The 27,800-nt window shown below is 41.6% G+C and overlaps 1 protein-coding gene across 3 annotated transcripts in view; it reads left to right on the top strand.

Annotated features, from left to right (window-relative positions):
• LOC112988024 (protein unc-13 homolog B) overlaps nucleotides 1–27,800 on the top strand; it is a 218,157-nt gene that overhangs the window by 73,989 nt on the left and 116,368 nt on the right. For all 3 annotated transcript variants that reach the window (XM_064502595.1, XM_064502594.1, XM_064502596.1), the window contains 2 exons: nucleotides 6,526–6,852; nucleotides 8,664–8,754. In XM_064502595.1, coding sequence (XP_064358665.1) covers nucleotides 6,526–6,852; nucleotides 8,664–8,754 — 418 coding nt within the window. The remainder of the gene's footprint in view (nucleotides 1–6,525; nucleotides 6,853–8,663; nucleotides 8,755–27,800) is intronic.

The raw sequence follows: 27,800 nt of genomic DNA, 5'->3' as shown, positions 1-27,800 counted from the left end.
CTCAATGAAAATTACAGTAATTTTCCATTTGAAAGAGATGGCAGTTACTCATTAGAAGAGATGCCTATGGATTTAAGTTACTCGTCTGGCGGTGATGGAACTATGTGGACCCTAATTGACCAAGAGACTTTAAGTATGGATGAGAGCTTTATGTACTCCTCCTATAGCCGGGAGTACCAGGAGTGGCTAACGATGCTTGAACAGGGTATATGGTGGCCATCAGAAGATGGTGATTGTGGATACTACATGTACAGTGATAGCCAGTACGTGTATTCACTGCTCACTGATCCAACTGGGCAATATGTGTACGTATGTGCTCCTGAAACGTACTCCTATCCAGATTGCTGGGATTATAATTTTCACATTGGCTCTGTTCCAAGAGCTGTGTTAGAAGACAGTATGATTGCTGTTTGTGGTTTTAAAGTCCCTCTTGGCAGTGAAGATGAGCTGTTCTGGTTTGCTGAAGAAGAGTCTTTAGATGATTACACAGCAAATAAACCTCTGGATTTGTCAGTAGCTTTGCAGAGAAGTGATCAGTTAATGAACATGAACTTGGAGACTTTTTCACAGATGTTTGAAGAATCTATTTATTATCAGAGAGAGCAGCCGTTAGATTTCTCAGGTTATAAACTTCAAAAACTTAAAGTAGACTTAAGACCTGAAACGGAAGCCCTGAATTATTCAGAGGAATCTCCTCTAACCCTTGATCTTAGAACGCATTCCAAAGCGGCTTTTAATAAGTCACTGAATAAAGAAGTCCATACCAAGCCAGTGGACAAGACTGTCCCTGTGACAACTACTGAGGGGGGATCATCAGGATTCTTTGGTTTCCATCTGTTTCAGTCTGCTCCTAAAACTGAAGAAACTGTGGTATCCACTGAAGGAGTAACAGAAGCAAAAAAGACTGAAGAAGATAAGAAAACACCTGTGAACAAAGTTACCTCTTTATTTTCTGCTTTGGGTGGACTGATTGGAAAGTCTTCAGGTCCGGACTCTGAGCTGCCAGAAGATTCTGCCTTGAAGAAAAAAGGCGCACAGTCAAAATCATCTGAAAATAAAGCTGATGTTTTATCACTTGCAGTGAATGGAAAATTAGGAGATGAAGCACAAATAGGGCAAAAGTATCCTATTACATCTGAACTGAGGACAAATACTTTATCAGAATTTAATTTGGAATCTTCTAGAAGTGAAAAACGTGAATTAAATCAGAATGAAAACATTCATGTTAAAAAAACAGGATTAAAAAAATCTCCTTCTCAGCTGAGCCAAAATATTACAGATGGCAGGCCCATAAGAGAAGAGAGACCCATTAAAGCAGCGCCGGTTTCTAGGCATCTTGAACGCCATGAGAGTAGTAATGAGCCAAGTCAGAGCCACCCAGCCACCAAGCCCGAGGAGACGTTATTTAAAAGTGCTCTGAAACTGTTCAGCCTCGGGGAAGATTCTTCTGCAAGCTCAACTGCCAGCAAACCCCAAGCTTCTGGATTTTTTGACTTCTTTAAAACACAAGTAAGCAAAACACCACAGCCATCACCAAATCTGGAAAAAAATCCAAACAATAAACCAGAAAAAACGGTGCATCCGGAACAGAAGGAAACCTCTAACATCTCATCATTATTTGGATCCCTTGGAGATCTCTTCAAAGTGGAGACTGTCTCTTCTCAACCAACCCCAAGTACTACAACTCTGCCAAAAACCATTGACAGAACTGTGGCTGAGTTGAAAGGAAAGAATGAAAAGCCTGTTGGTCATCAGAGTGCCAGTATGCCATGTCTGTCCTCTGTCCCTAAGGAAGGTGTAGGAGCAGAAGGCATAGACAAGCAGATCTCCCCTAGTCCTGCTGTGCAAATGGAAGACCTGAGCAGGAAAGCTGAGGAGGAGTCTCCTGAGAGCAAAAGAGTGCCTCCTGGAAATGCTTCACAGAAGCCAATGTGTGTAGGTCCCAAAACAGGCCAGCTGAGTCATTCAGCTGTGCAGCAAAGCAGTGCGCCCACAGTTACACCAAAGCAACAAGGAGCAAATCTTTTAGGTGCCACAGTTAATCAGACAAAGCCAAGCAAGCCAGATCAGACACCTAAAGAATCTGGTTTCAGTTTGCCTTTCAGCTTCTCAGATATTACTGCTTCAAAATCGCAGCCAGCACAACCAACCAGTAGGAACATATTCTCGTTCTTCACTGGTTCAGATGAGCCAATGCCATCAGCTCCCGCTAGCGCGAAGCAACAAGAAACAGAGGGGCTGTTTCGTCTGCCCTCCTTCTTTTCCAGCAGTCCAGCTGCTGAGAAGAGCATACCTCAAAGAAGTACTAGCTTTAGCTTCTTCAGTTTGACATCCTTTTTGGATGAAAAGCCACCAACTACCCCAAGACAGGAGAATGATACAAAACGAGCTCAATCGGTGAACTCCAAGCCACGTATGAAGCAAAGTATTTCCACTGATTCTGCTGTCAGAGTTAGCAGACCTGCCAGGCAACAAGATGCGGACAAAAAAGAGGTTGATGATATTATTGCAGCAGTGACTGGTAAACAAATGTCTAATAATCTCACTCTCACAGAAAATAAATCAGAAGTGCTGGAAGTGGAAAATGTTGTAGAAAATGTTGCTGAGGTAGTTGAAAGAAGTGACAGAAAAAGTCTTCTGCAGGCTGACGGCAATTCAGTAACCAATTTGACTGTTTCTGATGCTTGTCTTGAGGCTCCCAGTGTGCAGGAGGGTTCTCAGGGCCAAGAAGCTATTTCATTAGAGGCAGAAAATTATGTTCTGGATAGTACAGGGAAGATGGACAGTGATGCATTTTCCATTGATAAGGAGCAGCCTTATTCTTCAAAAGAACAAGCTTCTGAAAATAGAGATTACACCATGGTCTTAGATGATAAAAGGGATTCAGTGAATCTAAATGGCATAAATACTGCGAGTGACATCACAAATGAGGCAGTCTCTAAAGAAGGAGCATGTTTACAACAACATGGGTTGCTAGAACACAAATTACCTGAACAAACTCTTGGTGACGGGTTACAACAGGCACAAGAGCTGCAGTCTGTCCCTAAAATGCCAGATGCATCTAATTTGCAGAACAGACCTAAGGAATCTGAGAGTGATAAATCAGTACTTGATTCTTCAGTTGAAATGTTTTCAAGTTTCATGACAAAAATGAGACCTCCTAAAACACTATCTGGTTTCTTTTCGCAACCTGAAGCTCCAGCACCTCCTACTGCACAGAAGAAGAGCTCCTCTTTCTTTGGTTTCTCATCCCTCCCAAGTGGCCCAGCTCCAACTTTTGCGAATGATCTTTTTGGCATCTTTAAAGGTCCAAAAGCAACTCCAAAAGAGATGCCTCCAAAAGCCACCGCTAAACCGCAAAGCAGTAGCGTGAAAGATGTCATTGGGTCCATTCCAGACTCTAGAAAGACAGAAGACGTGTCTTCAGCCAGAGCATCTAAAATAGATGCCCCAAGCTCTCTGAAGCAGGATAGCTTGTCTGTCTCAGCAGAAGACAATGCCACAAAAGAATCTCTTATGAAAATAGAAACTAAAGAAAATAGGAACGCAGAAGCCTGTAGAGAGGAACCACTGAGGAACACTCTAGAATTAGTGGTCTCTAGTGAAGATCAAGCCCTGGATGTCCTGCAGTTGGGTAGTGAGACACAATCCTCTGAGATGGTAGAAACTAAACCATGCCAGTCTGATTTCAGTAATGCAGTTGATACGGAGCAGACTGCGGTCACTGATCAGACTGATGTAAATCCATGCCAATTAGATGTGGGCTTTTCACATGTAACGGAAGAAGAAGCTGCTTCAACAGACAAGACAGCCATTAATTTCCTTCAGACTGGCTCTAGCGGTGGGCTTGAACTAGAAATCGAAGCCCCACCTAACAGTATAGATACAGACTTCTCCCAGTCTCATCAGAGTGCTACACTTGAATTGGAGCCTGCTGTTACAGGGGACCAGGCAAATGCTAGTGTTGATCAGCTAGACTGGAGCGGTGGCATTGAAACAGAACCCCCAGCTCCAGCTGATGAGCCCAGTGTTCATCTGCTCCCACTGGATGCAGAGAAAACAAGTGAAACAGAACGAAGAACTGCTGAACAGACAGAACATTTAGCAGTTAACAAGGTGCCTGCAGAAAGTATTGCCTCCAAATGTGATTTGGAGAAACAGGGTCAACCTAGTAACGTTCCTACAGATGCAAGCAGCAGTAAACCAGTCTTTGAAATACCAAGCATGCCCAGTTTGCCAAAGTTCAGCTTTATGTCATCTGCTGATAGCGGGAAGTCGTTTGGATCATTCTTCTCTCAGCAGCCACCTTCTGTTAATAAAGCAGGGGCAGACCAGGGCCTCATGTCCAGCTTTAAGAAATTTTCCTCGACTCTGTTTGAAGGAGGCAGTGAAGAAAAGGTGAATAAGCCAGAGAGTGCCCAAGGAGCAGTATTTGGAAAAAAGCTAGATTTCTCCTTTCCCTGGCAAAAAGACAACAGGGAGGCCCCTGTCAAAAGGGAACTGCATGTACCACCGCAGACTTTGTCAAAACCAGATGACAAGGTGTTAGGAACAGTCAGTTCAGATGAAAGCTCAAAATCTGCAGTATCAGATCAACTAACTAATGCAAATACAGAAGCAAATTTGTATTTAAAGCAGCCTGACACTGTAAACAATGAACTTTCTGAAGAGCCGTCTGGTGCCAGTGCTGTTGATGATGTACTCAACAAAGAGCTGGAAGAGAAAGTTGATAAAGAGTCTGAGGATCAGCAGAATGTGATTTCCAGTGAACTGCAGAAAGATGATTGGGCAGAAGAACGGGAAATGGTCCAGCCTGAACTGAAAGAAACTGAGCTTGATTCTGCTCTGAGCAGAGCATCACTTCATCCTAGCACACAGCCTGCAGATCTGAACAGTGTGGAACAACTGAATAAGAAAAGGCCAGTTACAAATTAGGCATAATAAATGGTTTAAAGCAAATGACCATTTATAATGCAATAGTGCAGCAGTAAATATTGGCCTTGGTGTCTAATGTTTGTAGCTCAGTCCCATCCTTATTTGTTGTCTAGTGTTTGTAGTATTACTGATAGTTGTCACAAGAGGATGTGGCAAGCTGTTAGCACTAGTATGCATAGGCCCTTATACCATTTTCTCAGCTTTCTCCATTTCTTTTTTTGTAGGTGTAATTAGTTTTTCCCTGTTCTTATACTGTACCCACTGAATGAGATGCTTCTAGTGCTGATTTCATGAGCCTTTCAGAACTTAATTCTGTGTGTATTAATTCTGCTGTGTACAATATACTTTGCTTTCTTGTTTAGTGATGGTTTCATTGTATCTGCTAAGGAAAAAGTAACAGTAGATAACTCATTGTGGGGAATGAGCATGTTGTTTTCAAAATGCAAAGTAAACACTTTTAATTATTGAGAGAAATCTAACTTACCACTAATGCATTATAGAACTAAATAGGCTCATTTCACATTATTGAGGCTTTTAAAAACATTTCCAGAGAGATCAGCGAAGGTATTCTAATGCTTGCTCTTCCTAAAAACTGTGCAAAGGTTATATCGTGCAGTTAGGGAAGCTACTAAAGGAAGCTAGCAGTATTTCATGAATTTGAATTCAGTTCTGTATATCTGCTAAGTTACAATTGCCCTCAGAAATCAAGGCAGAGACTTGTTAAACTTTCAGCTGTGGGTGATGTAAGTGAAACTTGTTGTGCCTTTAATCCTACAGTTGTTACATTGGACTACAAAACTTCCTATCTGACATCAAATTAATCTAAATTCTGAATGTGCGAGTAGGAGAAACATTAGTACAGCTTAATTTCTTGGATTGCAATGTCTACTGTGGTTCAGCTGTAGTTTCCTGACTGCACGAGAAATTTCCATGCACTCTATTTTGTGTGAGGATTCCGGGGATTCACTCCTGGAAGTGGTATCTTGAATCGTGGTGGTCAGGCCCCTGCTGTGTTGGGCTTTTTTATATGAATGAAATTCTTGGGAAAGCTCTGTTGGAGTGAGTCCCTCTGTGAACAATTGCTTCTAATTTTGTAATGGATTTTATGTTGATTATCTTAACCTTAATCTTGACTTTAATGTTAGTTAACTGCAGTTCTTAGCAACAGTCAAATTAAATGGTTATAGTAAAGCCCATGGCTGCAGTGAAACCATAGAAGGCAAAACCACTTCCATTCTGAATTCCTGTGTTCTCATTCTTAGTCCTGTCTGGCTATTAAAATACCTTCGCCAGCAGTTTGTAGCTGACTTTAATGGAAAGTAGTTTATGGGTGTTAGAAAGACTGCTGTAGTTCATTAACATGTGGTTTGTATACTGGCAGGCTGTGTATCAAGTATTTCTACTGCCTACCAGAGTTTTGAAGCTTAGTAATCTAGAGCTAGTTCAGGGAGCATAATTGTTAGATATGACTTAGCAGCATATCTTTTCAGTGTTTCTAGTGTCTCATGCAGGTTTTTAGATGTGCAGGTTGCTTTGTGTTTCTCCAAGCCCCTGCTTTCTTTACTGACAAAATTTCTTATTCTCTCATAGCCCTGCTGGCAGTAGTAGATATGGCTCCTCTTGTAATGTCAGCCAGGGAAGCTCTCACCTAAGTGAGCTGGACCATTCCCATGAAAGCGCCCATGGCTCTGAGCAAGAAGATGACCACCAGGAAAGGGAGTCGAACCATTCCTACCGCAGCTCTGGCAGCTACCAGAAGGATGGCCAGACCTGGCTCAGGGAGCAAGAGGAGTCTTGGGGCAAAGGAGAGGAGGAGAAGGTCTGTGAGACAGAGGACAAACATACAGATCATTCTGCAGCTAAGTCACCTCTGGAACTTGAGAAGCCCAAGGACGTTGATGCAGGAGTTCAAATGAGGTAGGTGAAATGCTGTATTATTGAGCTCTTTTAAACTAATTTGTAGAGGATTCTTCTCTTCATTGCTGTCTGGAGCAAATTGTGTGCCTTGTTACTGCCCTCTTCTCTAACAGCTAACTTGGTGTTGCTGATCTATGAGACATCTTTATGCACAGGACCAGATGTTTTTTGAGATGTTGGCTAAGCTTAAACTACGTTTGCTATGTACATAAAGAGGAACGCCTGCTAGTGTCTTGAAACTCATTTGCTGTGTTTTATTTCTTGTTCAATGAGCCCAGTCTGGCCCAAAGATTGCTGCTTGCTTTGCTCATGTGTGATCAAGCTTATGAGCAAGCAACAAAGTACCACATGTAGTGCTGGTGAGAGCTGCACTAGTTCCTTCCTGCTGTAGTAGGCTGCCACAGTTGGCCAGTCAGAATTAAGGCTTATGTAATTACAGATTGTAGACTTATGGTATGAATAGACAAGTTGCTCTGACTCACTATGGCAGATTTTCTTGTCTTTGTACTTTTTAAGCTGTCGGCAGTATTGAAGACAGCCATCACAGCTGAGTTTGGAGAAGTAGTGTTCTGGATGATGTACTGCTTTACAGCGATTCCACTACTTTGTTTTGGGAGTGACTGTGCTTTTTTAATGATGGAATTAAGTCATAGCAGCCCCTAATGTGGATACAGTTATGCTTTCTGGATTAGGGGTTGTTTCTGTCTGGCTCAGTTACATCTGTGGAAGGATGTTTGCCTGCCGGTGCCCAGAGCTTTGAAGGTAACCATATCTTGACACCAGTGTAACTGTGCTTACGTGAGACAATATACCACAGCCAAAACCCTGCAGTTTGTGTGGAGGCAACCCTTACGCTAAGGATGTAAAAAAGGAAAACAAGACTAGAAAAAGCGTTAAACTCTTTTTAAACTCTGACTCATTTTCTTCTTCTCCTTACAGATCAGCAGAAGTCATGTCCCAGAATAGCTGGCCTATATTTATTTACATGAAGGGTGGTTCACACAGTCTATTTCAAGCTAATTTAGGCATCTAACTTGGATATTACTGCCTCATTGCCTCTTCTTCTCTCCACTCTCTGGAAACACTTTCCTGTCTCTCTGGAGTATATAGGGAACTTCGCTCTGAGCAGTCCTTGGAGTTGCACCTGAGCTAGATGTGTAGCATGGCTGGTGTGCCTTGTTGCTATAAGATATATTTTATTTTTTATACTGCCAGCAGTGCCTGATGCATTGCAGACAGGGAAAGATGCTCATCTCAGAATGGCTGACACCTCAACAGCATGCAAAGGGAGGGATACAACCAAAAGCCCAATGTATCATGAGGTCAGGGAGAATAAAACATGCTGTGGGACACTGAGATGAAACATTTTTGCCAGATATCCATAACCTTTAGAAAAGCTGTGGAAAAGAGTGGACTTAGGTTCAGAGAGTGGGTAAAACACACTTACGCCTTGTTGCCAGGCTTTTTTCCACTCATTTCCACCGAAGAGGGGCTGTAAATTTGTAGCAGTAGGGGTAAGTGGGAAGAGACAGTAGTTAGAAGGGACTGGCAGCAGGTGGGGGGAATAATAGTTATGGATGGAAAATCTTCAGTCTACCTGCTTGCGTGCAGCTGTGGTACCAGTGTGACGAATCGGCTTGATCTGATTAACTTCTCCCTTCCCAGAGCATGTATTGGGTTGTATTTACTTGGCGTCTGTGGGTTATTTCCACTTCCACAATTGAAACTGTGATTGCGCTGTGTAATGCTGAGTCTTTAATATTACAGATGAGTAACTTTCATATTGCGTTTTTCTGTTTCTTGTCCTTAAGCTACCGCGATGATAATGAGCCACCACTGTTTTCTCCAGCAAGAGCCCGTTGGATTCAAGCCATTAGCAAAGTACGACTGCAGCTTCAAGAGGTAGGATGGAGTATGGCTTTGCTCCTTCTCTGTGCTTTCTGGATTTTAGATCTGTAGCTGAAGGTTTCATTTTTTTTTTTCCTTGTGAGACAGCTCTTACAGTTTTTGTTTCACAGACAAGAAGATAATCAAATGTATTGCATAGGACTGTAACATTTTGTGATGAGCCCTTGGTCTTAAAACTATCTTGTTCTGCCAAACGTTTTGGAGGTTTGTGGTTTGGAACTAGAGAGGAATTCTCAGAAAAGATGCAGAAGCAGAGAAATTAGCTCTGAATTTGTAAATAATAATAATTAACATAAAGGTTTGGGACTAAATGGTTCATGTTAAACTGCTCAAAATGAAGATGGCTTTTCAAGCCTACCCCAGAATCTCTTGTTAGCTCAGTAGGTGTTAATTGTATTATGCTTCTTGTGAAGATTTACATCAAATATATTTATATATACACTAATTAAAAGTGGGTGTATAAAACATCCTGATATTTCCATCTCTGAAAAGTAAGATTTAAAAATAAATAATCTCAATTTAGGAAGTCAAAAGCAAAAGGTTGTGACATTTTCTTCAACAATATAAACACTAATTTTAGGGAAAAAAACAATTAAGCCCCTCAAAGTGTGTGTGTGTATGTAGGTATATAAAAAAGTCTCATGCTTTCATTTATCTGCATGCCCACAGAAATAGAACATATGGTGTGTTCATTTCCTACAGAGGATAAACTATTGCCGACTATCCGATGTGCAGTTAATATCTTTCATTTAAAAACACTACTTTCTTCTGTAACTTTTCTTTTTGTATGGAACAATTTTACAACATCTAACTATCCCTAGCAGGACTTCTGTTTCTTTCCTGGATCTTTTGCAAGTTTTTGTCTGGGAAGACATTTGAAGCATTGTAGCAGAAACAGGTTTTTTCTCTTGGCTTATCTGGACTGTAATTTTTCTTTCCTGTCTGACAATTACTGTATTACTTCACTTTTGAGCAGAATGGCTTTGGGTCAAAACTGTCAGTGTTCTTGGTTAATCCTGACAGTCAGTATTTAAGATAACCACTGGCATCTAAGTAGAAAGGAAACTTCTGTTGTAGTTTTGTAGTGCATGCAAAGAAAACAGTTTAGTTGTGTGCATTATGGAAAATGTGTGTACAAACATACTAGAGAGGGCAACAGATTCAGTGATGTCTCTCCCTGGGTATCTGCCTTTTTCTTAGCACAGGGAAACTGTCAGAAGTGCGAGGCGTTTCAGCATCAGTCAAAACTTTGTGAATTTCTGCTGAATTGAAAGGAAGTTATGCCTTGAGATGGCTGTTACAGCAATCCTTGTTTTGGTACGATAGCAAAATATCTCTTAGGAAATAAGTTTGAAAGGGAGCTTGAAATATCTGTAGTCAGTCTTCTCACACCACAGCAGGATTTGCTTTGCCTTGACTGTGCCTAACAACTTTCTGTCAAAACAAACAACTTTCCTTAAAACAAAAAATTGAAGTGATGGAGCTTTCCAGTGGCCTGCTCCAGGGTTTAGTTGTCTCTGCTGTGCAAAAGCTTTGCTTAACCTCTGCTCTGGATCTCTCTTACTCTGTATAAATCCATTTCTTTTGCGTAGGACCAGCTGTAATAGAGCAGAACTGATTCCCTTCCTCTCTGGAACAGTGAAGAAGGGCTGCTGCAAACAGAGGACCAAGTCCCCACTCACTCTTCTCTTATTCACTAAATGACCCTTTTTCTTTTACCTCTTCATGTCAGTATTTTTAGGTACTCTTTAATCAATGACTCTCTTCTGAAATACAGTGTCCAAAGCCAGATGTAGAAGCCCAGAGCCTGCTGATCTGCACTGGTGAGTGAGGGAGACTTTATTCTCCAGGCTCTGATCCTGATACCGCAAGACCGTGGTGTGATGGTGCCTTTTTATCACAGAGTAAAGCTGTTGATACAGTTAGTTGCTTATCAGAAGAGCTCAGAGTTCTCCCTGAGAAGGGCTTTGTCAGTCGTTCTCTAGCCTATATTTGTGTTGGATTAAATCTGTACATGGCTTTGCACTTGTTCTTACATAGTTGTTTTTTTTCCCCACTCCTGAAGCACACTGCCCTCTGTCTCCTCCTAATCTGATATGCCTACATATCTTTCAAATCAGATGAAGAAGTTGTGCAGTGCCCAAGCTGCCAGGTTGTGCACTACCAGAGCTGCCTGTGGGACCCTCTTTGATACATTCTTTGAGTTTGGCTACACTGAATGTAATTTTTTTCAGTATGTTTGCATCCATTTTAGCAGTTTCATCCAGAACTCAGAATATAACACTTCCACTGTTCTTCTCCTACTCTAAGAATAACTCACCTTGTCATAGAAGCAAGTTAAATGCATTTGACACAGTTTTACTCTTGATGAAACCATGCCAACTGTTACTTCCCTCCTTTATGTTCTAGATGATTTACAAATAATTTGATTATTTGTTCCAGTCTTCAATTCTCAGGGAGGGAAAAAAGTCAAGTTAGCTCTTTCATAATGATTTAAGTCCTTCTCTCTCCATTTTTTAAGGATAAATGCTAGCTTTGCCCTTTTCCAATCTGCAGGTGCATTGCCTGTTTTTCAAGTTCTTAAGTATTAATGCTTGGTGATTGTCAGGTGTTGTAATCTAAGTACCTGAGGATGAAGATTCATCAGGGTCAGCTGACTTAGAAATAACTACCTTCTCTGTTTGATCTCAAATTTGTTTTGCTTTACTGTAGCCTATTTCCTAACTTGCTAAACTTTTTTTAAAACCAGTATTTAATTCTGTCAGCTGTCTGACTGTAGTTGTCACTTCCAGTGAAGACTGAAGCAAATAAGGCATTAAATGCTCCAGCCTTGTTTAAGCCACGCTTTCCCTTCTTGAAAGCAGCGGCTGTATTTTTTGTCATGTTTTATGTTCTCTGCTAGCTGTTTAATTTTGTTCTTTGGCCTTTTGATTTCCTTCCTGTGTGTTTGTGCTTATCCTTAAGAACTTTATCAAGAAGAAATGTCTACTTTGAGGTCCAAGCCCTCTGAAGAGCTTGAGATGTTCTTGAACTGCCCTCTCATTGCACCTCTTTTCCTTCCTTTTCACTGGGATATCTAGTGGTTGTGTTCATTAACTGTTAATGGCTTTCTGAACTCCTTTCTCTTTAAGCCTGTTTTAGCTACTGATTTTCTGAGTGTTGGTTTACTTTCTTGAATTCTGTAGTATTCACCTAGCTCTTCTCACTCCTTTTCTTCCAAGCTATCAAGACGACTGTTTTGGTTTTCCAGGAGGCCTTTGCCTTCTCTGGTTGTCTCTGTCTCTACTCAAATGTAGAAGAGCTTCTCTGCTAGTTGCCTTCTGCATCTAGAGCATCATCAGCTCATTTTAAAACCCAGATACCTCTCTGGATAATCTGTATTTTCTTCCAAACGAGGTCTTAAAATGCTGTGTGATGGTAAAACCTGATGATTCTAGAGGTAGTTAGAAAAGGTCTAGTCTATAGTTTATCTTCCCATCTTCTGTCACTACTTAGAAGCCTGCAGGAGGACTGTCTCCCTCTTTTGTTCCAGCCCTCGGAGCAGCTGCTTATGTCCTCAGTGCTGGGGGCAGTGCCTCCAGCTCTTATCCCCATTCTCATTCCTCAGTGTGTGATGGTTCTTTCATATTAATACTTGTGGAACTCCAGCTCACTGATCTGAGCTATTGGATTCCTCTCACACAGGCTTCCGAGATGGTTCTACTGACTCTTAATTGTTAATGATCTGGGCAGGAATTTGAACAAAGATCTGGCTGGAATTTGAACAAATGACACCCAAGAAGTTTTCATATGTGATTACAAATCCCCTGAGCAATTCAGCCTCCTACCTGGGAAGAGATTAATATTCATGTGAATAATATACATGCATCCTACAGCCCCACGAGTCAGAGAAATATAGTATTTTAATTAAGACTTGACAGTTATAAAATGGCACAGAGATTTGTAACTATGCACGTTAAAAAGGCTAAGTGGTAGCATGCGTAAAGTTTTTTCTTCTTTTCTACTATTTAGCTAGATTTCTTTCTGTACTTTTGAAAAAGAAAACTTAATTATGCCAGAATCAAACCAGGATTTTGAGCCCTGAGAGGAATGACTCAATAATTCTCACCTGCACACTTAGAACCTTGTCTACAAAGAGACATTAACTGATAGCTACTGATAGCTCTTCTGCTGCAGTCCCTCTGTGGGACCACTTTTTTTTTTTCCTTCAGAACAAGAACATACAGAGGGCTATTACATGTTCAGCTTGCAGCCTCCTTAATTGAAATAGCTTTGAGTTATGGACATGCCTGCGTGACTCTTAAAGTTAGACGAATTTGCATGTGATTGTTGTAGAATGCAGAAGAATTAGCAGACAGGAGCAGAAGAAAAATTCAGTCAAATCAACAAATTGACTCTCTTACTAATACTTTCAGCACTTAAAAGGGTGTTGTGATCTGGAATTTTATCCACTTATATTGAACTTTTTTATGGGGAAAAGTCTTGTGCAGCATTTTCCTCTTGTATGTTAGGAGCTTAAATACATCAATTTACTTGGCTTTGGTTTTGAAACAAAAGCCATCTAAGCAATGTTTCCTCTTTGGCTTTTCTTTTACAGATGTAATTTTATACCAGTTGTTTTGATTTTAATCTTTGTCTTTGCCTGTTAAATATCAATGTCTGTTCTTTCTGACTGCTATGTAACTAGATCACGTACTGAGATGGCAGATGTAATTTCAGAGTTCATGACACTGTTCTTCCGGATTATGATAAGCACCTGGAGGGGACACAGTTACCAGTCTTAATCTTATTTCCCCATGCCCATAATTAAACAGTCAGTGCCTTTGATCAAGCATCTATAAATATTTAAGAGCCATTAAGCACTCAATTTAAAAGCTTTGGTCCACAGAGAGTGTTATATTGGTGGCTTTGGTGTGTGAAGCCCTATTTTTATTTTGACAGGGAAGGTGGTGCTGCAGACTTCCAGCATCGCCTTTGTTCGCAGCCATGGGGTTGCTGGGGAAGGAGAGTCCTTATCGGCGATTTCCCCTGTTAGTGAGGACAGCAGTGGGGTGCTAACTGGTGCCGTTTTGGTTGCGAGTTTGACTGTAAGCTGTCTGCCCGTGCCCCTCCCCACATCTGAATTTAGGCCCCCGCTGATCAGTAAAACTGTGCCGTGCTGTAGCCCAGATGGCTAATGGAAGACGTGCTTTCTTTGAATCAGTCACCAAGAGGTTAGAAGCTGTCCCTTTCCTCCTCTCACAAACTCTGCAGTGCGTGCAGTCGCTTACTTTTGGCATTTTATTTCCCTTAAACTTTGTTGCCAAGGTGTCTTTTCATCAGTCCCGTGAGGATGAGTAAGCTGTGCATTTTCAAAGCCTCCCACACAGTGGCAAAGGAGCAAATTGAAAAACTGTGTATTCTCTCTGAGAGTTATTAGAAACTCCTCGTCACAGGAAAAATTTCATCTCCAGTTAGAAGTCCTCCTCCTTTTCTTCCTGTTGTGTTCAGGAGGATTATCTTCAGCCTTCAGAAATATCAGCGTTGCTGATCAAATGCCCCAGAGATCAGGGCTGGTGGGGAGCTGCAGAGCACCCCTGTGCTCGGATTGCTGTTCCTGCAGCGAAGAGGAGAGCGGGCTTGTGTAGTCAAGGTGTGGGTCTGATGATCGCTGCCAGCTCTTGTGCGCACCATCTGATGTTAGGCAGCTCTGCGCACAACGGCAGTCCAACGGTTTCTGCATACCTTATCTTTAAAATGCATACCTGGCTTTCAGATTCCTTACGGATTGTGCAACAATAATTATTTCAGGAGCGTTACATACAAAAGTAAAGTATCTCTCCATGGCATAATCTTACTTCCCTGTGCTGCATCTGAGTTTGCAGGCTAGCAAGTCCTGTGCCAGGGCAGAAGTGTCATAGTAGCACAGCCGGGGCCTCCCCAAAGCCCCTCACTGCTCTCCCAAGGCAGCGTATAGTGCCAGGTGGTTATTCGGTACTTGGACGATCTGCAGCCATTGCTTCTTTTTACTACCTTTCTGTGGAGGTTTGAGACTGACACGCTCTGCTTGGAGTTGGAGGAGAGGGAGGTTCTTTCATCTGCCAAGTGTCTTAAATAGCCACATCTATTTGGAATAAAATATGTTTATTTAGGTTACGTATCTCTACTAAGATTTTCTGAGACCTACTATCATTTTTTAACCTGCTTTACATTGAATGGTAAGTAATTATCTCTTCATTAGTGCATAACTCTTATGTATGCACACAAGAAAATAGTGTTGTGCATTCATTAATGCTGCTGTTGTGGTTTTGAGTGGCTTTTGGATAACCTAATCTCCAGAGGGGAAAATCAGCAGGCTTGCCCTTCTTAGTGTAGTTACACTGAAATTAAGAGAAATGCATCTCTTATGAAGCAGTGTGCTGGTCAGAAATCCTTTTCATGATGGCCAGAGCAGTTAGAAGCCTCCTTAATTGCTAACAGGATTTTCTGTGAGCTTCTCTAAACATACCAATGCATTAACATTCCACTTCTATTCACTTAAAACAAATTTCAGTGTTGATATCCAGTGCGAGGGAACACAGACCATCCGTCCCATTCAGTGAAAACAAAGTTCTTCCATACACTCCCAGTTGCTGGTACTGAGAAATAACTGCAGTTTGTGCAAAAACAAAACAAAGAACTGTCCAAAAGCTTAATGAGCTTTCTTAAAGTCATTACAGGAATTTGCAGAGTGGATAGTTAATTTTCCTGTTAGGCTATTTTACTTATTCGCTCCAAGCCTCCTGTAGGCATGCAAGACCCAGGGACACTTGACGCTTCCTTTTCTCAATCTGTAGTGGTATTCCGGACTACAGCTTTGCTTCTCCAGTTTTGTTTCAGAAACTTTACACATCTCTAAGTCAAAATTATTATGTAGTCTTTGAATGGGAATCCCAGTGTAATTTACTTCTGCTCCAAGGCTTATTCCATTGATTTCCTTAAAAAGAAAAGGCAGGTGTGTGTGTGTGCAATGTCTGGCATATAGTTCCTCATATAATGTTGCACAGCCTGGCACGCCTCTAACTTTGTGCCAGTGCTGCACATAAAAAAGTTCAAGAAATCAAATTTGGTCAAAATATATGCTTCTGCTCTCTGACATCTAAGATTACCTTGATGCATGCATGTACTGGGATGCATGTGGGTAGTCTACCATTATACCTCAGATTTGACCTGAACCACTTCATGTTTAAGTGTGTGACTTCTGGAGTGAAGCTGGTTGGAAAGCAACTTCTGTCCTATAATGTGGTTTGTTTTTGAGTGGATGTAGGGTAAGTTTGTTTTTTTTTGTTTTTTGGGTTTTTTTTTTTGAGGTTATAAAGAATGTCCATTACAGAGAGATGTGAAATATGAGACATCTCTGCAGCACAGCCAACAGCTTAAGCTAGAATACATCTCAAATAAAGGAGGAGACTGGGACTCTAGTTCCTGATTTGAACTTAGGCAGTACAGAGATTTTAACCTAGATTTTCCACATCTTAGAAAGCACTGGCTGCTAAGCTGTAACGCTCTTCTGGGGAGGGACTCTTCCTTGCTGTCCCTTCCCTGTTCAGACATAGCTTCCATCTTAGATGGAAGGCAAAGGTGTTTTATTAACCCTCCTTTCTCCTGACTGGAATTGTACTACTGCTGATGAGAGAGTAAGATGTGACTGGCGGCAGTGCTTTGACAACGTGGATAAATGACCTCGTGTCTCATAGGGTCCCGAGGTTCCCAATTAGACAGTGTGCCCAGAAATGCTGCCTTTTTAACCCTGGCTCCATTTCTCTCGGATGACCTGATCACAGCAATTTCAGTGTTTGTCCTCTGCAGAAGTGACTTGTGTGTTGCATACTGAAGAACTATCCATCATGCACAAAGCATTACCCAACTGGGCTGAACCAGCAGCTATTCCTCTGCCCGCTGCTGCTCAGCTTGCATCCGTACTTGTACCAGTACCTTCCCAAACCCTTTGTCAAGCAAGTGCTTTTTCTCCTACTAGGACCTGTTGCAGCAGCCGTCTAAGCTTTCAGGCAAAAATTAAATAAATAGATAATATATAATAATATAATAATATAATATAAAATAGATAAATAGAAAAGCACTAACGTATTAGAAGATGTAGCATTTGCCGCCTTCTGCAAAACTTCCCTCTTTGCACCTTATTTTGGAGGTGTAATGACAGAAGAATTAGTGTGCTGTGTTGGTAAAGCTTGTGTCCAGTGTGGAGTGGGGCGAAGCAGCCTGCAGTGGCCTTACCATCTCACCATGGCCCTTGCATATGGTGTTAACCTGGAAAAACAGAGATTCGTCTAGCTTTGAAGTAAGTCCGTCACCCCTGCTCAGCGTAGGAGTGCAATGGGAGCGGTGGGTGGGGAGGACTCCTACCTGCCACATAGGCGGCTCTTAAAAATAGCACTGCCTGTTGGGAGAGCCAGACTTCACACGCTTATTTTTAAGACTCTGTGTGGGCGGAGGGGATATTTCCCAGTTTTGTATAATGCCGAAGCAATCTGTAATGCTGCACTAGAGAGATAGCAGTGGGCTTTGGCTTTAGCTTACAAAGCACAGGACTTGGGAAGAGATGAGCTAACCAGCCCTGGTTGTGAGAGCATGATAGATGAAGCATTAACTATTAGTGTAACGTTAGCAAATACTTTGAATAATATAACTCCATAGAAAAGGCAGTAGCTCAGAAAAGTGGTCCAGTACACGACCACTTTGTTTTTTAGTGCTGTTTCTTTCACTTTTTTCTAGTTTTCCAGGCTGTGTGGTTACAGGCAGGGGTTGCCTTGTGTGCCTTTCAGCTAATATTTGGAGTTGTGGAGGGGCGGTTGTACTTGGAATCTTACAGAACTGTGCATCTGGTTTTAAATAGGATAACTGCTCCCCCACCCCGCTTACAAAAATGGCATCTGGAGGTCTAAATACTATTAATTACACTTAATACAATGTCTGGAGATAACAGGGCCCTAGTTCTGGCTACTGCTAGGTAGTGCATAAAATAGAGTAGTATTTTCATTTCTGCACATTTTAATATCAATAATTTACTGAATCTAAGTTATTTGAAGATCTTATGATTTAGCACATGAATGCTGTCTATTAGAAAGTAGTTCATTTCCAGGTGGAAAGAGAACTTGCTTTCTTTGCATCCAGACCCCTCTCTTACAATCCATGAAGTGTCTTTTTAAGCCATGCTTGGAGGGACTTCATCTTGCCACCTCATGGCCACCAGCAAGTTGTCCGTTGTCAGCTCGTGTTCAGAATCTTAGCAATTTTTTGACAATGGAGAGAATAGTAATCAGACAAGTGTGTTTTGGGTCAAGCTGTGGATTTGTTTCCATTAGTCATTAATTATTGGCATTACAAAAAGGACCTTTTGGTGGCTTCCCTTTTGGTTTCATTTGGTACCTGTGCTTGATGAAGGAGAGACAAATTCTTCCTCTCATAGGCTGCTGAATCTCCAAGGAAATGTGTGCAGCCTTGCTTGGCAAGCTGGGGTTGTAAAGTCCATCCTGTGCTCAAAGGAGCTTGTGAACATCAAGGTATCGGACATCCATTCCACAGTGAGGGTTTACTGCATGCATTGACAGCTTCATCCTTTTGTGTACAATATTAAATAAAGATAGTTTAGGCATAAAGCTGGGGTGGGATCCCAAATGTAGCTTTAGATTTTCATCTGTCACTCAAGCACGGATATATGAGATGCTGGAAGGGTTGCGGTGTGAGTGTTAATTTACTGGGGAGTGGTAGGCAACACATCTCTGGTTACTGCTCTGTGGGGTGGCTTGTGCCTTCAGGGTTGTAAGATGTGGTCCCAGCCAAGCAGCTGTGCTGTTCTCTGGCTTATAGCAGTATCCTGTTAAAAACAGGAGAATCCTATTTAAACCACTTTTATATATTGGATCAGGAAGAGAGAGGGAAAGTCTGTTCTGGGTAACCACAGGCCAGCTTAGTCTGCCCTCAGCAGTGCTCGAGGCTGTGGAATAAATTTGAAGGGAAAGTGTTACGGGGTGGCAAATGGGAAATTAGTAAAAACGCAAACTGCATGCTGTTTTCTACTCTGTGCTACACTGTGACACCAGGTGGGCACTAAGTCTCGTCTGCCTGTATTTCCATAATATTTCTGATATGATGCCACATAGGAAATGAGCAAATAATTTGGAGAAGATGGGGGACTATTGCAAAATATCAGAGAATGGGTTGTAGAGCTGGCAAGGGGGCCCTGGGGCAGTATCTGGGGGAAAGCACTGAGAATGCATGAGATGAGACCAGCCAAGTATGGTTCATTTATCTCAGCAGACTGAAAGCTGAGAATCATGTTGCTGCCACGTACTAATAGATCAGGGGAGTAAATATTGCCAAGTTTACAGCTATTTAAGCTAAAGGTTAATGTTAGCGCAAGAACAGAAGGGTATAAACTGGTTATGAACAAACCCAGGCTAGAAATCAGAAAGCAGTTTTTCTAATTGTGAGTGAACAGCTTCCAAATGGGTTTCTTTGCCCTTTCTGTTTCTAATTAATCTAAAAATGGCTCTATTTATGAAAGCTATTATATGACAGTCGCCTGTGGGAGCAAAGAATGGGACTTCATCATCCAGGAAGCCTTTAAGTAGGCTGTGAGAGGTGTCCGTGGAACCACAGCCTCCGTAACTATTTTTTTGTCGCGTGGCCTCCCTGCCTTCACGCTGCCCACCCGCCTGCCTTTGCTGCTGAGCTCTGCTGCCTTGCAGGACCCCGTGGGTTTCGGAGCACGACCAGAGGTGCGTGGGAGAGAGATTTGCCATTAGATACAGTCACTGACTTAAAATTGTGACAGTTATGTTGCAGCCCCGCGTGGCCAGGCTTTTCTGTGCACTGGTGCGGTAGGTATTAAAGATGCTAGAAAGTGTGCGGTGTTTCTTGAAGAATGATATTTATTAGTGACTCATGCTTTTTAATGAACCTGTCGTAGATACAATTTTGTTTTCTGACAAATGTTCAAGTGGTAACAGTTTCAGAAAATATGGTATTGTATGTAAGCAGGTTTGTCCTCAAATGGGATTCTTTTTCAGATTTCCCGTAGGATTTCACTAGCTTATTTAGACAGTAAATTGCAACTGAACCCATCCTTGTTGCAACTTTCTAAAAGCTAACACCAGAAAATTATTTTTTAATGAGAGCTCAAAAAGTGACAAGACAGCATTGAATTGGTGATCTGTTCTAAAAGGGAGACATTAGAGCTATGCGGCATTTGGTGACATTAGATTTAACCTTGAACTGATTTATATATATAGCTCCATCTTGGCCATTGCTTTAAGCTTTTCTTACATTCTCGTATATAACAAACTGAAGAGAACATTACATAAAAGATCAGTTTATTTTAACCACGTTTTCATCTTGGTTTTCTTTTTTTTTATGGTAATCGGTTAATATTCACCTTGTCACTTAAAATAACATACATATTTTTGTGAAACCGTTATTTGGACTACTATGTTTTATTGCAAGTTATTTAAATTTTCCTATTTTTATTCAGTTTATCCTGTTAGTGCTGCAGATTGAAATGCCTAAAGATGTTTTCGTGATATTTTCTATAAAGGCTACTTGAAGGATCCAGTCTGCACAAATATCTCAGTACATTGGCTGGTGTATTCATCTGGATTTTGTCATGCTTTGTTTGAGGAACTTATCGTAAAGCAAGTACTACTTCTTCATATTTGTGTGACGTGGTTTCATGTTACTCATCATAATTAAGTCACCCTATTTTTAGCTTGCAATACTAATAGCTAGTTAATATGCAACTATATATACGACTGCTAGAGTCATCCCCCTCTCACCCTGTCTGTGAATTTGCTTCTCTTCAGTTTCAGTGGAGGCTGAAAGGCTTCAGTGACTTGAGAGCAGACAATGGACTTAGCTACAGGAACGCTCCCCCCGCCTTTTCCGCTCCGTATTTGTGTATGCTTTGGTCAAACTGTGCTTGTGCTTCCTGTCACAGACTTGCCAAAGGGGCTAATTGGCCTCTCAGTCACTTAAGTCAGCTATGTAATCAAGGCTTGGTTTGTGGTGGAATGTTTTTTGTTTGTTTTTTTTTTTAAATCCCTTTGCATAGGCTTTTCAAACCCAATTATTTTCATTTTTTGCATTAAATTTCCTGCCCTTTTCCTTGTCCCTGACAAGAAGGGGAATAGTCTGACTGGGTTTGTAGACTAACATTCAGACCCATTCTGTAGAGACCATCAGCCAGAGGTTGGACTTATTAATACTGGTATGATTGCTGGAGCCAGCTTCGTCAGAGATGCAGCGTGGCAGTGCCCCTTCTTTCTCATTCATTGCGTCCACTAACAGTGTCCGCAGAGACTGGTGGAGGAATGCGCATATATGAGGTTTATAACAAATCTTTATGGGGTGTTTTGGTTCATTAATCAACTGCCCTCTTCAGTAGGAAATATAAATTGACGCAATTATTCCCACCTACAGAGAAAAGCAAATTGTTTCAGCCAGCAGTCATTAAGCATAAGGTAGGGTAGTGCAAAGATTCTTTCCATGCTTTTTTGAAAGTTGGTGTATCTGTAGCAAATGGAGAAAAAAGTATAAGAAGAGAAAGCAGAGGTAGCTGGGCATTGCTCCATATAGATATTAGTTATTATTCTTCTGCTACACTGTTGTATGTTGCTGGAGAAGCTATTTAGTGGTGGTTTTTGAAAATGATTTTCCCCTGGCCTCTTCCTATGATCCATTACTTGATTACTGGTTATCTGACTTAAGATTCTGAAAATGAGCCATCACAGCAGTAGCTGGAAGCTAGACTTCATAGTGTTTGATATGCTCTGAACTCAAGTACTCTGAAAAGTCAAGCTTTTGTTATCTTGAAATGGCTGTCCAAAAGGAACAGATGGTCTTGACCTGGTTCTGTTCTTATTCCTCGCTTGTAATGGGGACAGTACACTTGTTTGCTTTACAGAAATGCTATGAAAAAGCAGAGTATTGTTTAAAGCACTTGAGTAATATGGTGATGAGTTCAAGGAACACTTCCTAACTCACTGTGTGTAACAGTGGTTCTGTTAGGGCAGTGCTTGGCTGTAATGCATGTAGCCATGCATTGAACAACACAAACAATATTAAGTGGTTTCTTGTTCGCTGAGCAATAGTACATGCTCTGTCCTTGCTGAGAAAGGGGCTTACTTCCAACCAGAGAGGGAATAGTCTTGAGGTCCATACAGAGTACCACCCTGTAGGATAAAGTTGTGTAGGGCAAAATAAAATGAAAATCTGGATGGTCAATTAATGCTGTGGAAAGGAAGAACTCAAAACCCACTTTTGGTTCTGTGTAATAACCGAACTGTTAGTCAGGTCAAGAAAATCTACCCTGAGCAGGTTTAGAGACATACAGCCCCTTTATCCTGAGGGCATGCAGTGGGAGATGAGCGCAGTATCATGTCCCAATAGTGCTGATTTAGGCTGGATGAAGAGAGACAGTATAGGATGACTGAATCCTGAAGAAGAGTTAGGTGCTGAGACTGTCGGCTTCAAAGTTTGGTTCGGAGAAGGGAGATGAGTTCCTGTAGCTAAATCTTTGTGTTAGACCAGCTTTCCACAGAAGGCACAAACAAGTTTGTCGGAGACCATTTTCCTGTTCTCACTGTTACACTCAAGTGGGAAAGCAAGCTCAACAGTGTTGGTCTAAGCCATCGTATTGTGCGCAGCTGAGATGTTGTGCAGACCATCCATAGGGGCTAATACACCTTCATCTTTTATCACTAGAGAAATGATCCCCCAGGGGTGACAGTGCTCGACTAACAGCAGGGTCGCTGATAGCCTGCCTAGACTACATGGCAAGGTCATTGGTTCCTCTTAGCTGGTATACGTGTTGTTATGTAGTTTCCCAGCTGGGACAGGTTCTGGAATAATACAGGTAAAGAGCAGTAGAATTGAGGCCTGGGCAGTATGTGAAGAGATTAGCTAGACCATCCATCTTTCTCAAAAGCAGCTCTGAAAAATGCAAGTACTCCATTATGTTAAAAGCTTCTGGGATGGAGAATTTGTAGCCTCCTTAGGCAATCCCTGCTCACTTACACTTATCGTTAAAAGCTTTTCCAGATGTCTAACCTAGCTTTTCCACTGCTGCAAGTTAAGCATGTTATTTCTTTACCTGAATGCTACTCTTCTCCCTGCTTCAACTGGTTTGTGTCTGAAGGCTGTTATGTCTACCTGATGCCTATATTTCACAGCACCTGCAACTTTTCCTTCCCAGGTTTCTTGATCAAAAAAGCAGTTACAGCTCTAAATGAGAGCATAATTCCACCCCCACCTCCAGCATGTCTGGGCTCAGATGCATTTGCATTTTAGCGAGGTTGATTATTTAATTAGATGTGCAATTAAGACATTGATTGTAATTTTCTAATCTCATGAAATATCAAGTCCTTATGTTTTGGATACCATAAGGCGAGAGAGAGATGTAATTTGAAAGAGAAAGCAGCAGAGGGAGAGTTTTCTCTGCAATAAATGCTTCCTCACTGCCTGTTGACTTATTTAAGCTGACTGAAATTTAAAAGGCAATTTAAAAGCCAATTTGATAGTTGTTTCTGGAATAGACGCACCCAGTTGGTAAAATTTTAGAGTCAGCTGAGTTCTAGAGGGCAACGTGGAAGATTGGTAAGGGTCCATCTTGCGCTTGTACTTTTTGGATTAAACATGAAGAGTGACAATTCAGGTGAAGAAAAGCTTCTAGCACTTCTGAATAGGCAGCTTAAACCCAGGACAAGAGTTCTGGAGGAATTCAGCTCTCTCAACCTAAGAAAGGTTTTGGTGTCGGTCATTCCTGGAGCGCAAGGAAACAACATGTTACCCCAGAACTTGTGACCTGAAGCAGCTTTGCTGTTCAAATCTGACCCTCGCTTTGAAGGCTGGTGTGGGATGTGACACGTGGGATGGTTTTGGCTCAGGAGCAGCTGCTGAAAAAGAGCACAGTGTCTCGGGAAATGAGGCTAGTTTGTGCCCTGGAATGGTTGGGGTTTGTTGGATGAGGAATAAAATAGCCTTTTCTGTGAAACGCTGGGTTTCAGAGCTGATAGTATTTGGTTTTATCTACGAAAGTCAAAGGTGTAAACATCAGCATGGAAACAAGAAGGGGGGTGAGCAGGTTTAGCTTGTGTGTTTAAAGAGGTGTCTGGGATCTTTTATCAAGAAAGGCTTTGTCTGTCCTTGCAAGTGACACGGACTGTGAACGAATGAAACAGTGAATGTGAAAAGCTCAGATTAAAATTATTCTCTAACTTTATGAACAAAACCCCTTTAAGGTTTTTACAGCATAAAAATTCTCAGATCTGTTTTAGCCCCAGGAGAAGTTTTTGGCTGATGTGGCAGCAGCAGCCTCAGAGGGAGGTGTTGAGGACTCATCACAGGCAGCTCTGAAGTCCTCTCTCAGTCCCTGCCTGAAAAAGACTGGCCTAAGCTGTAAAGTATAAGGATTCATAGCCTTGCAAAAAATGTTAGTGCTATTTTAACTCTAGGCTTTCATTAACCTTATAAAAATCCCACTCCTTGAATTTTGCTTTATTCTTAGCCTTGGAAATACCCTTTATTTCCAGACTATGTGAAAGTCTTTCCTTTACTGGTTTAGAAACATTCATCTCTCAGGTTTCAGCAGACATCGTTACATTCAAGTAATGTAAGAACAAGGAGTCCAAACATCTTTTGGTCCAACAACAAGTCAGACAGCAGGATGGTCTCACTGATTCATGACAGATAGACTTGTATTGCCTACTTTCCTCTCTCCTTTGAAGGTAAAGCGTCCCAATGGCTCCAATTTCTAGCAGGTTTTTCATGTGCCAGAGCTGTTCTTGTTGTCTTTCTATAAACCAAATAATTCACCTTTCTGTTCTGTGTGAGGGAAAAACTCTTTTAAAGGAGGGGGGATTTTTTCGGCTTTAAGGAAGGTCATGTCTCCTTCCTTCTCTTCAGGGTTTTCAAGGCCAACGTCTGGCAATTATTGCTTTTCAGTGGGGTGCAGTAGAAGGGATCTGTGTCTTTGTTCACTTTCAAGCTTGCAGATTGTCCTTGCACCTAGCCTTACTTCTTTCCTAAGTGGAAAAGAAAGGATTGGTGCTTTGTGTGATGCCTTCATGGCACTTAAAGAAACTTTTTCTTTTGTCTGAAGGCAGTATCTTAAAGACGTGTTTAACATGAAGTGTGTTGTAGAGCTACAGAGTGGCTATGATGGCAGAAATAGCATTGACAGGCTAATTTTAAATGACTTGGAATATACTGTCTTTTCCAAACTTGTATGTTAGCAGCACTGCTTATGTTGTGGTCCATATAACCTCAAAGTGCATGCACTGAGGACAGTTGTCAAACACTGGATAACCACTGGTTTTACATCAATATTTCAGTCTTTATACTTTTGATTGATTTGATTTTCTTGTGACTGTGAAGAAGATAATGAATCGAATTTTCACTGCTGAACCGTTTGGCAACCATTACCCTGTGTATTTGAACTTTCATGGTCCAATACAGCTCTGACCCAAGGCTACCTCATCATGTTCTCTCTCTTTGGGGAAATGCAGTAGGCAGCTTCATTTTTGATAGATGATGCTCCTTTTTTGTTTGTTTCATGGAAGAAAAATGATCTATTTTAGAGAGCTCTTAGGTCAGAGATGTCTGAGGCTATTTGTGAGACGAGTGTGAGTTGGACAGAATTTATCCCTGATGTTTTAGATGGGCTATCTGCATTGACTTCTCCTTTCTTCTCCCTTTGTTCCAATTCTCTATGTAATAATTTATTCTGTAATTTACTTAACCCCCAATTTTTTACTTCAGCATCTGGGGCAAGAAGTGTTCTTGCTTGTTTTCCCGGCAGAAGAAAGGTGTAAGTGTGTGGGAGGAGCGAGCAGGAGCTGTACTTGAAGCTTGCTCATTTTCCTTTGGCTAATCCACTCGTACTCATGGAGGAATTGCTTACTTAAACAATTTCATCAGTAATTCAGTATTTCACAGGAAGTTGGAATGAAATAGAAAGATGATGAGGATTAAAAAAGAAAAAAGGGTAAGGTATACCTTGCAGACATCAAAGCACTTGGCCTATATAGTTGAGCCTGGTTATATCAGTTTTAATAATTCCCTGGTGGATCAACCTAAAATTAAAATCTGGTGGCAAATTAAAAAATCACAGTAAGAAGTATTTAAATTTTTAAGTGGAAGTTTATTTCTCTAGTAGAAGGCAAATAACTTCGCAGTCTGAGCCTTAAGGTAAAACGTGTTCTTTCTCAGAGGCTTCTTAGATGTGAGTTGCACATTTTTTCCAGTCCTGAATTATTTTCATTATTTCCAAAAACAAGAGAGCCCTGAAAAACAGAGCCTGTACCAATAAGCAGTCTCTCATGTGTTAGGTAATGGATTTTAAATGATTGAAAGGAGCAGTCCCCTCTGCTTCTGAAAGCACCTGTGTTTTGTCTTTTCATAGCTACATTTTCCTCTGCAACTCTTTGTGAGCTGTTGTAGAGGCCATGACCAGTGCTTCACTGCTCATAACCTCCGTTGGTGATGTCTCCTGTTTCCTTGTCTAATGAGACTTGCTCACTTTTTCAGTGTTTTTTTCAGGTCTTACTCTTATAAGGCAGTCATGGAAGTATTGCAGTTTTCTGTGGTAGTGCTTGGAAACCTGCGTAGTCTGTTCTGGATCTCAAGGGCCCTGGCTGGAGGATCGTGTTTGGCCCTAGTGCATTTTTGACTTGGATGTGCTGCAGGGAAGGGCAAAGACTGGGAACAGAAGAGATGTGAAGGACAGAGGCAGAGGTAGCAATAGCAGTATGGCGTTGGCTCCACTTGTAAGAGGGTCTTTGGAAAAGAGAGAAGGCACAGAAAAGCCTAGGAGGCTGTCTGATGGGTACTTCAGGTGCTATAGATTGTTAATGCCAATAAGAAATGGTTGTCTGACTGATACTTAATTTTTTTCTTTTATTTTTTTTTTTTACTGCTGTGAAAGGGACCACTGAGAAGGTCCTTTTTGTCTTATCTGTATGCAGAGCTTTGAAGATACTGAGTGCTACGCAAATCCTGGATTGCATTTTATTTTCTCAGTTGGGCAGTCTTCGTCCTTATGTGAATAAATTTGATTTGGAGCTTTGGCTCTGAGCTAAAGTGCTGTAATTGATGTGTTTAGTAGTAATCATTTCTATTGCAGTGGAACTCAGTGCCCTCAGCTGGATAGCAGCCTTGCTGTCCTGGCATGGTGCATACACATAATGAGAAGCTCAGAGTCAGACTCTCAGAAGCATTTAAAGCTAAAGCATCTCTGAAAATCTGACCTATGGTCCTGCCCCTGCACCAAGAGGAAGGGTAAAGAGAAGGAGAGGTTTCTGGAGGATGGAGGAAATGAGTGACCATGGTGGACCTCCAAGCTTATGGGGGGTCTGAAATGAAGTTGGCTGGCTGATTTCTGTGCCTGGCTGAAAGGGGCAGTGCTGTGGCTGCACATGGAAAGAGCAGAGGGGGTCCTGTTCACCAGTATTGCTGCTAAGACAAAGGATTGTGAACCATGACATTAGTCTACCTGTAAGCAAAACTTGTGCTTGTATCTGTCAAAAAAATGAGCTGACGGGGACACCAGCCTGGCCATCATCAGGTGATGTTTCACTGAGGTAGATGGGTCCTGGGAAGAAGCTGTAGGAATAGAGGGTAGAAGTTGTCAGGACAACATCCCATGCAGTGGGGGCAGGGCTGGGAGCACAGTGATGCTTGTGGAGGTAGTGGTGAATAAAAGTTGTTTTTGGTGTAGGTAAGAGATTTGGGAGGGGGGAAGCAAGTGTCATTGTCTGCAAGGCTGGCTCACGAGGATGTAGGAGGTACGTGAGCAGATGGGAAGATAGTGGCATTTCTATAGCTAAGTCACCCAGGCCTCTTAAAAATCCCACCCCACACTAAAAAGACTTCATTTTGAAAGGTACAGTGAGTTGTCCTTGAGGAAAACCAGGCAATGCGCACAGTTCGTGTATAATGCCTTCAGCCCTATAGGGTACTGCAGGTGCAGCAGTGAAATAGCATTTAGGGAAGAGGTGGGTGCTTGTGTT

This window comes from Dromaius novaehollandiae, chromosome Z, assembly GCF_036370855.1.
Source record: "Dromaius novaehollandiae isolate bDroNov1 chromosome Z, bDroNov1.hap1, whole genome shotgun sequence".
Taxonomy (NCBI): domain Eukaryota; kingdom Metazoa; phylum Chordata; class Aves; order Casuariiformes; family Dromaiidae; genus Dromaius; species Dromaius novaehollandiae.
The sequence above is the reverse complement of the archived record's forward strand: the minus strand, read 5'-3'. Positions and strand labels throughout refer to the sequence as shown.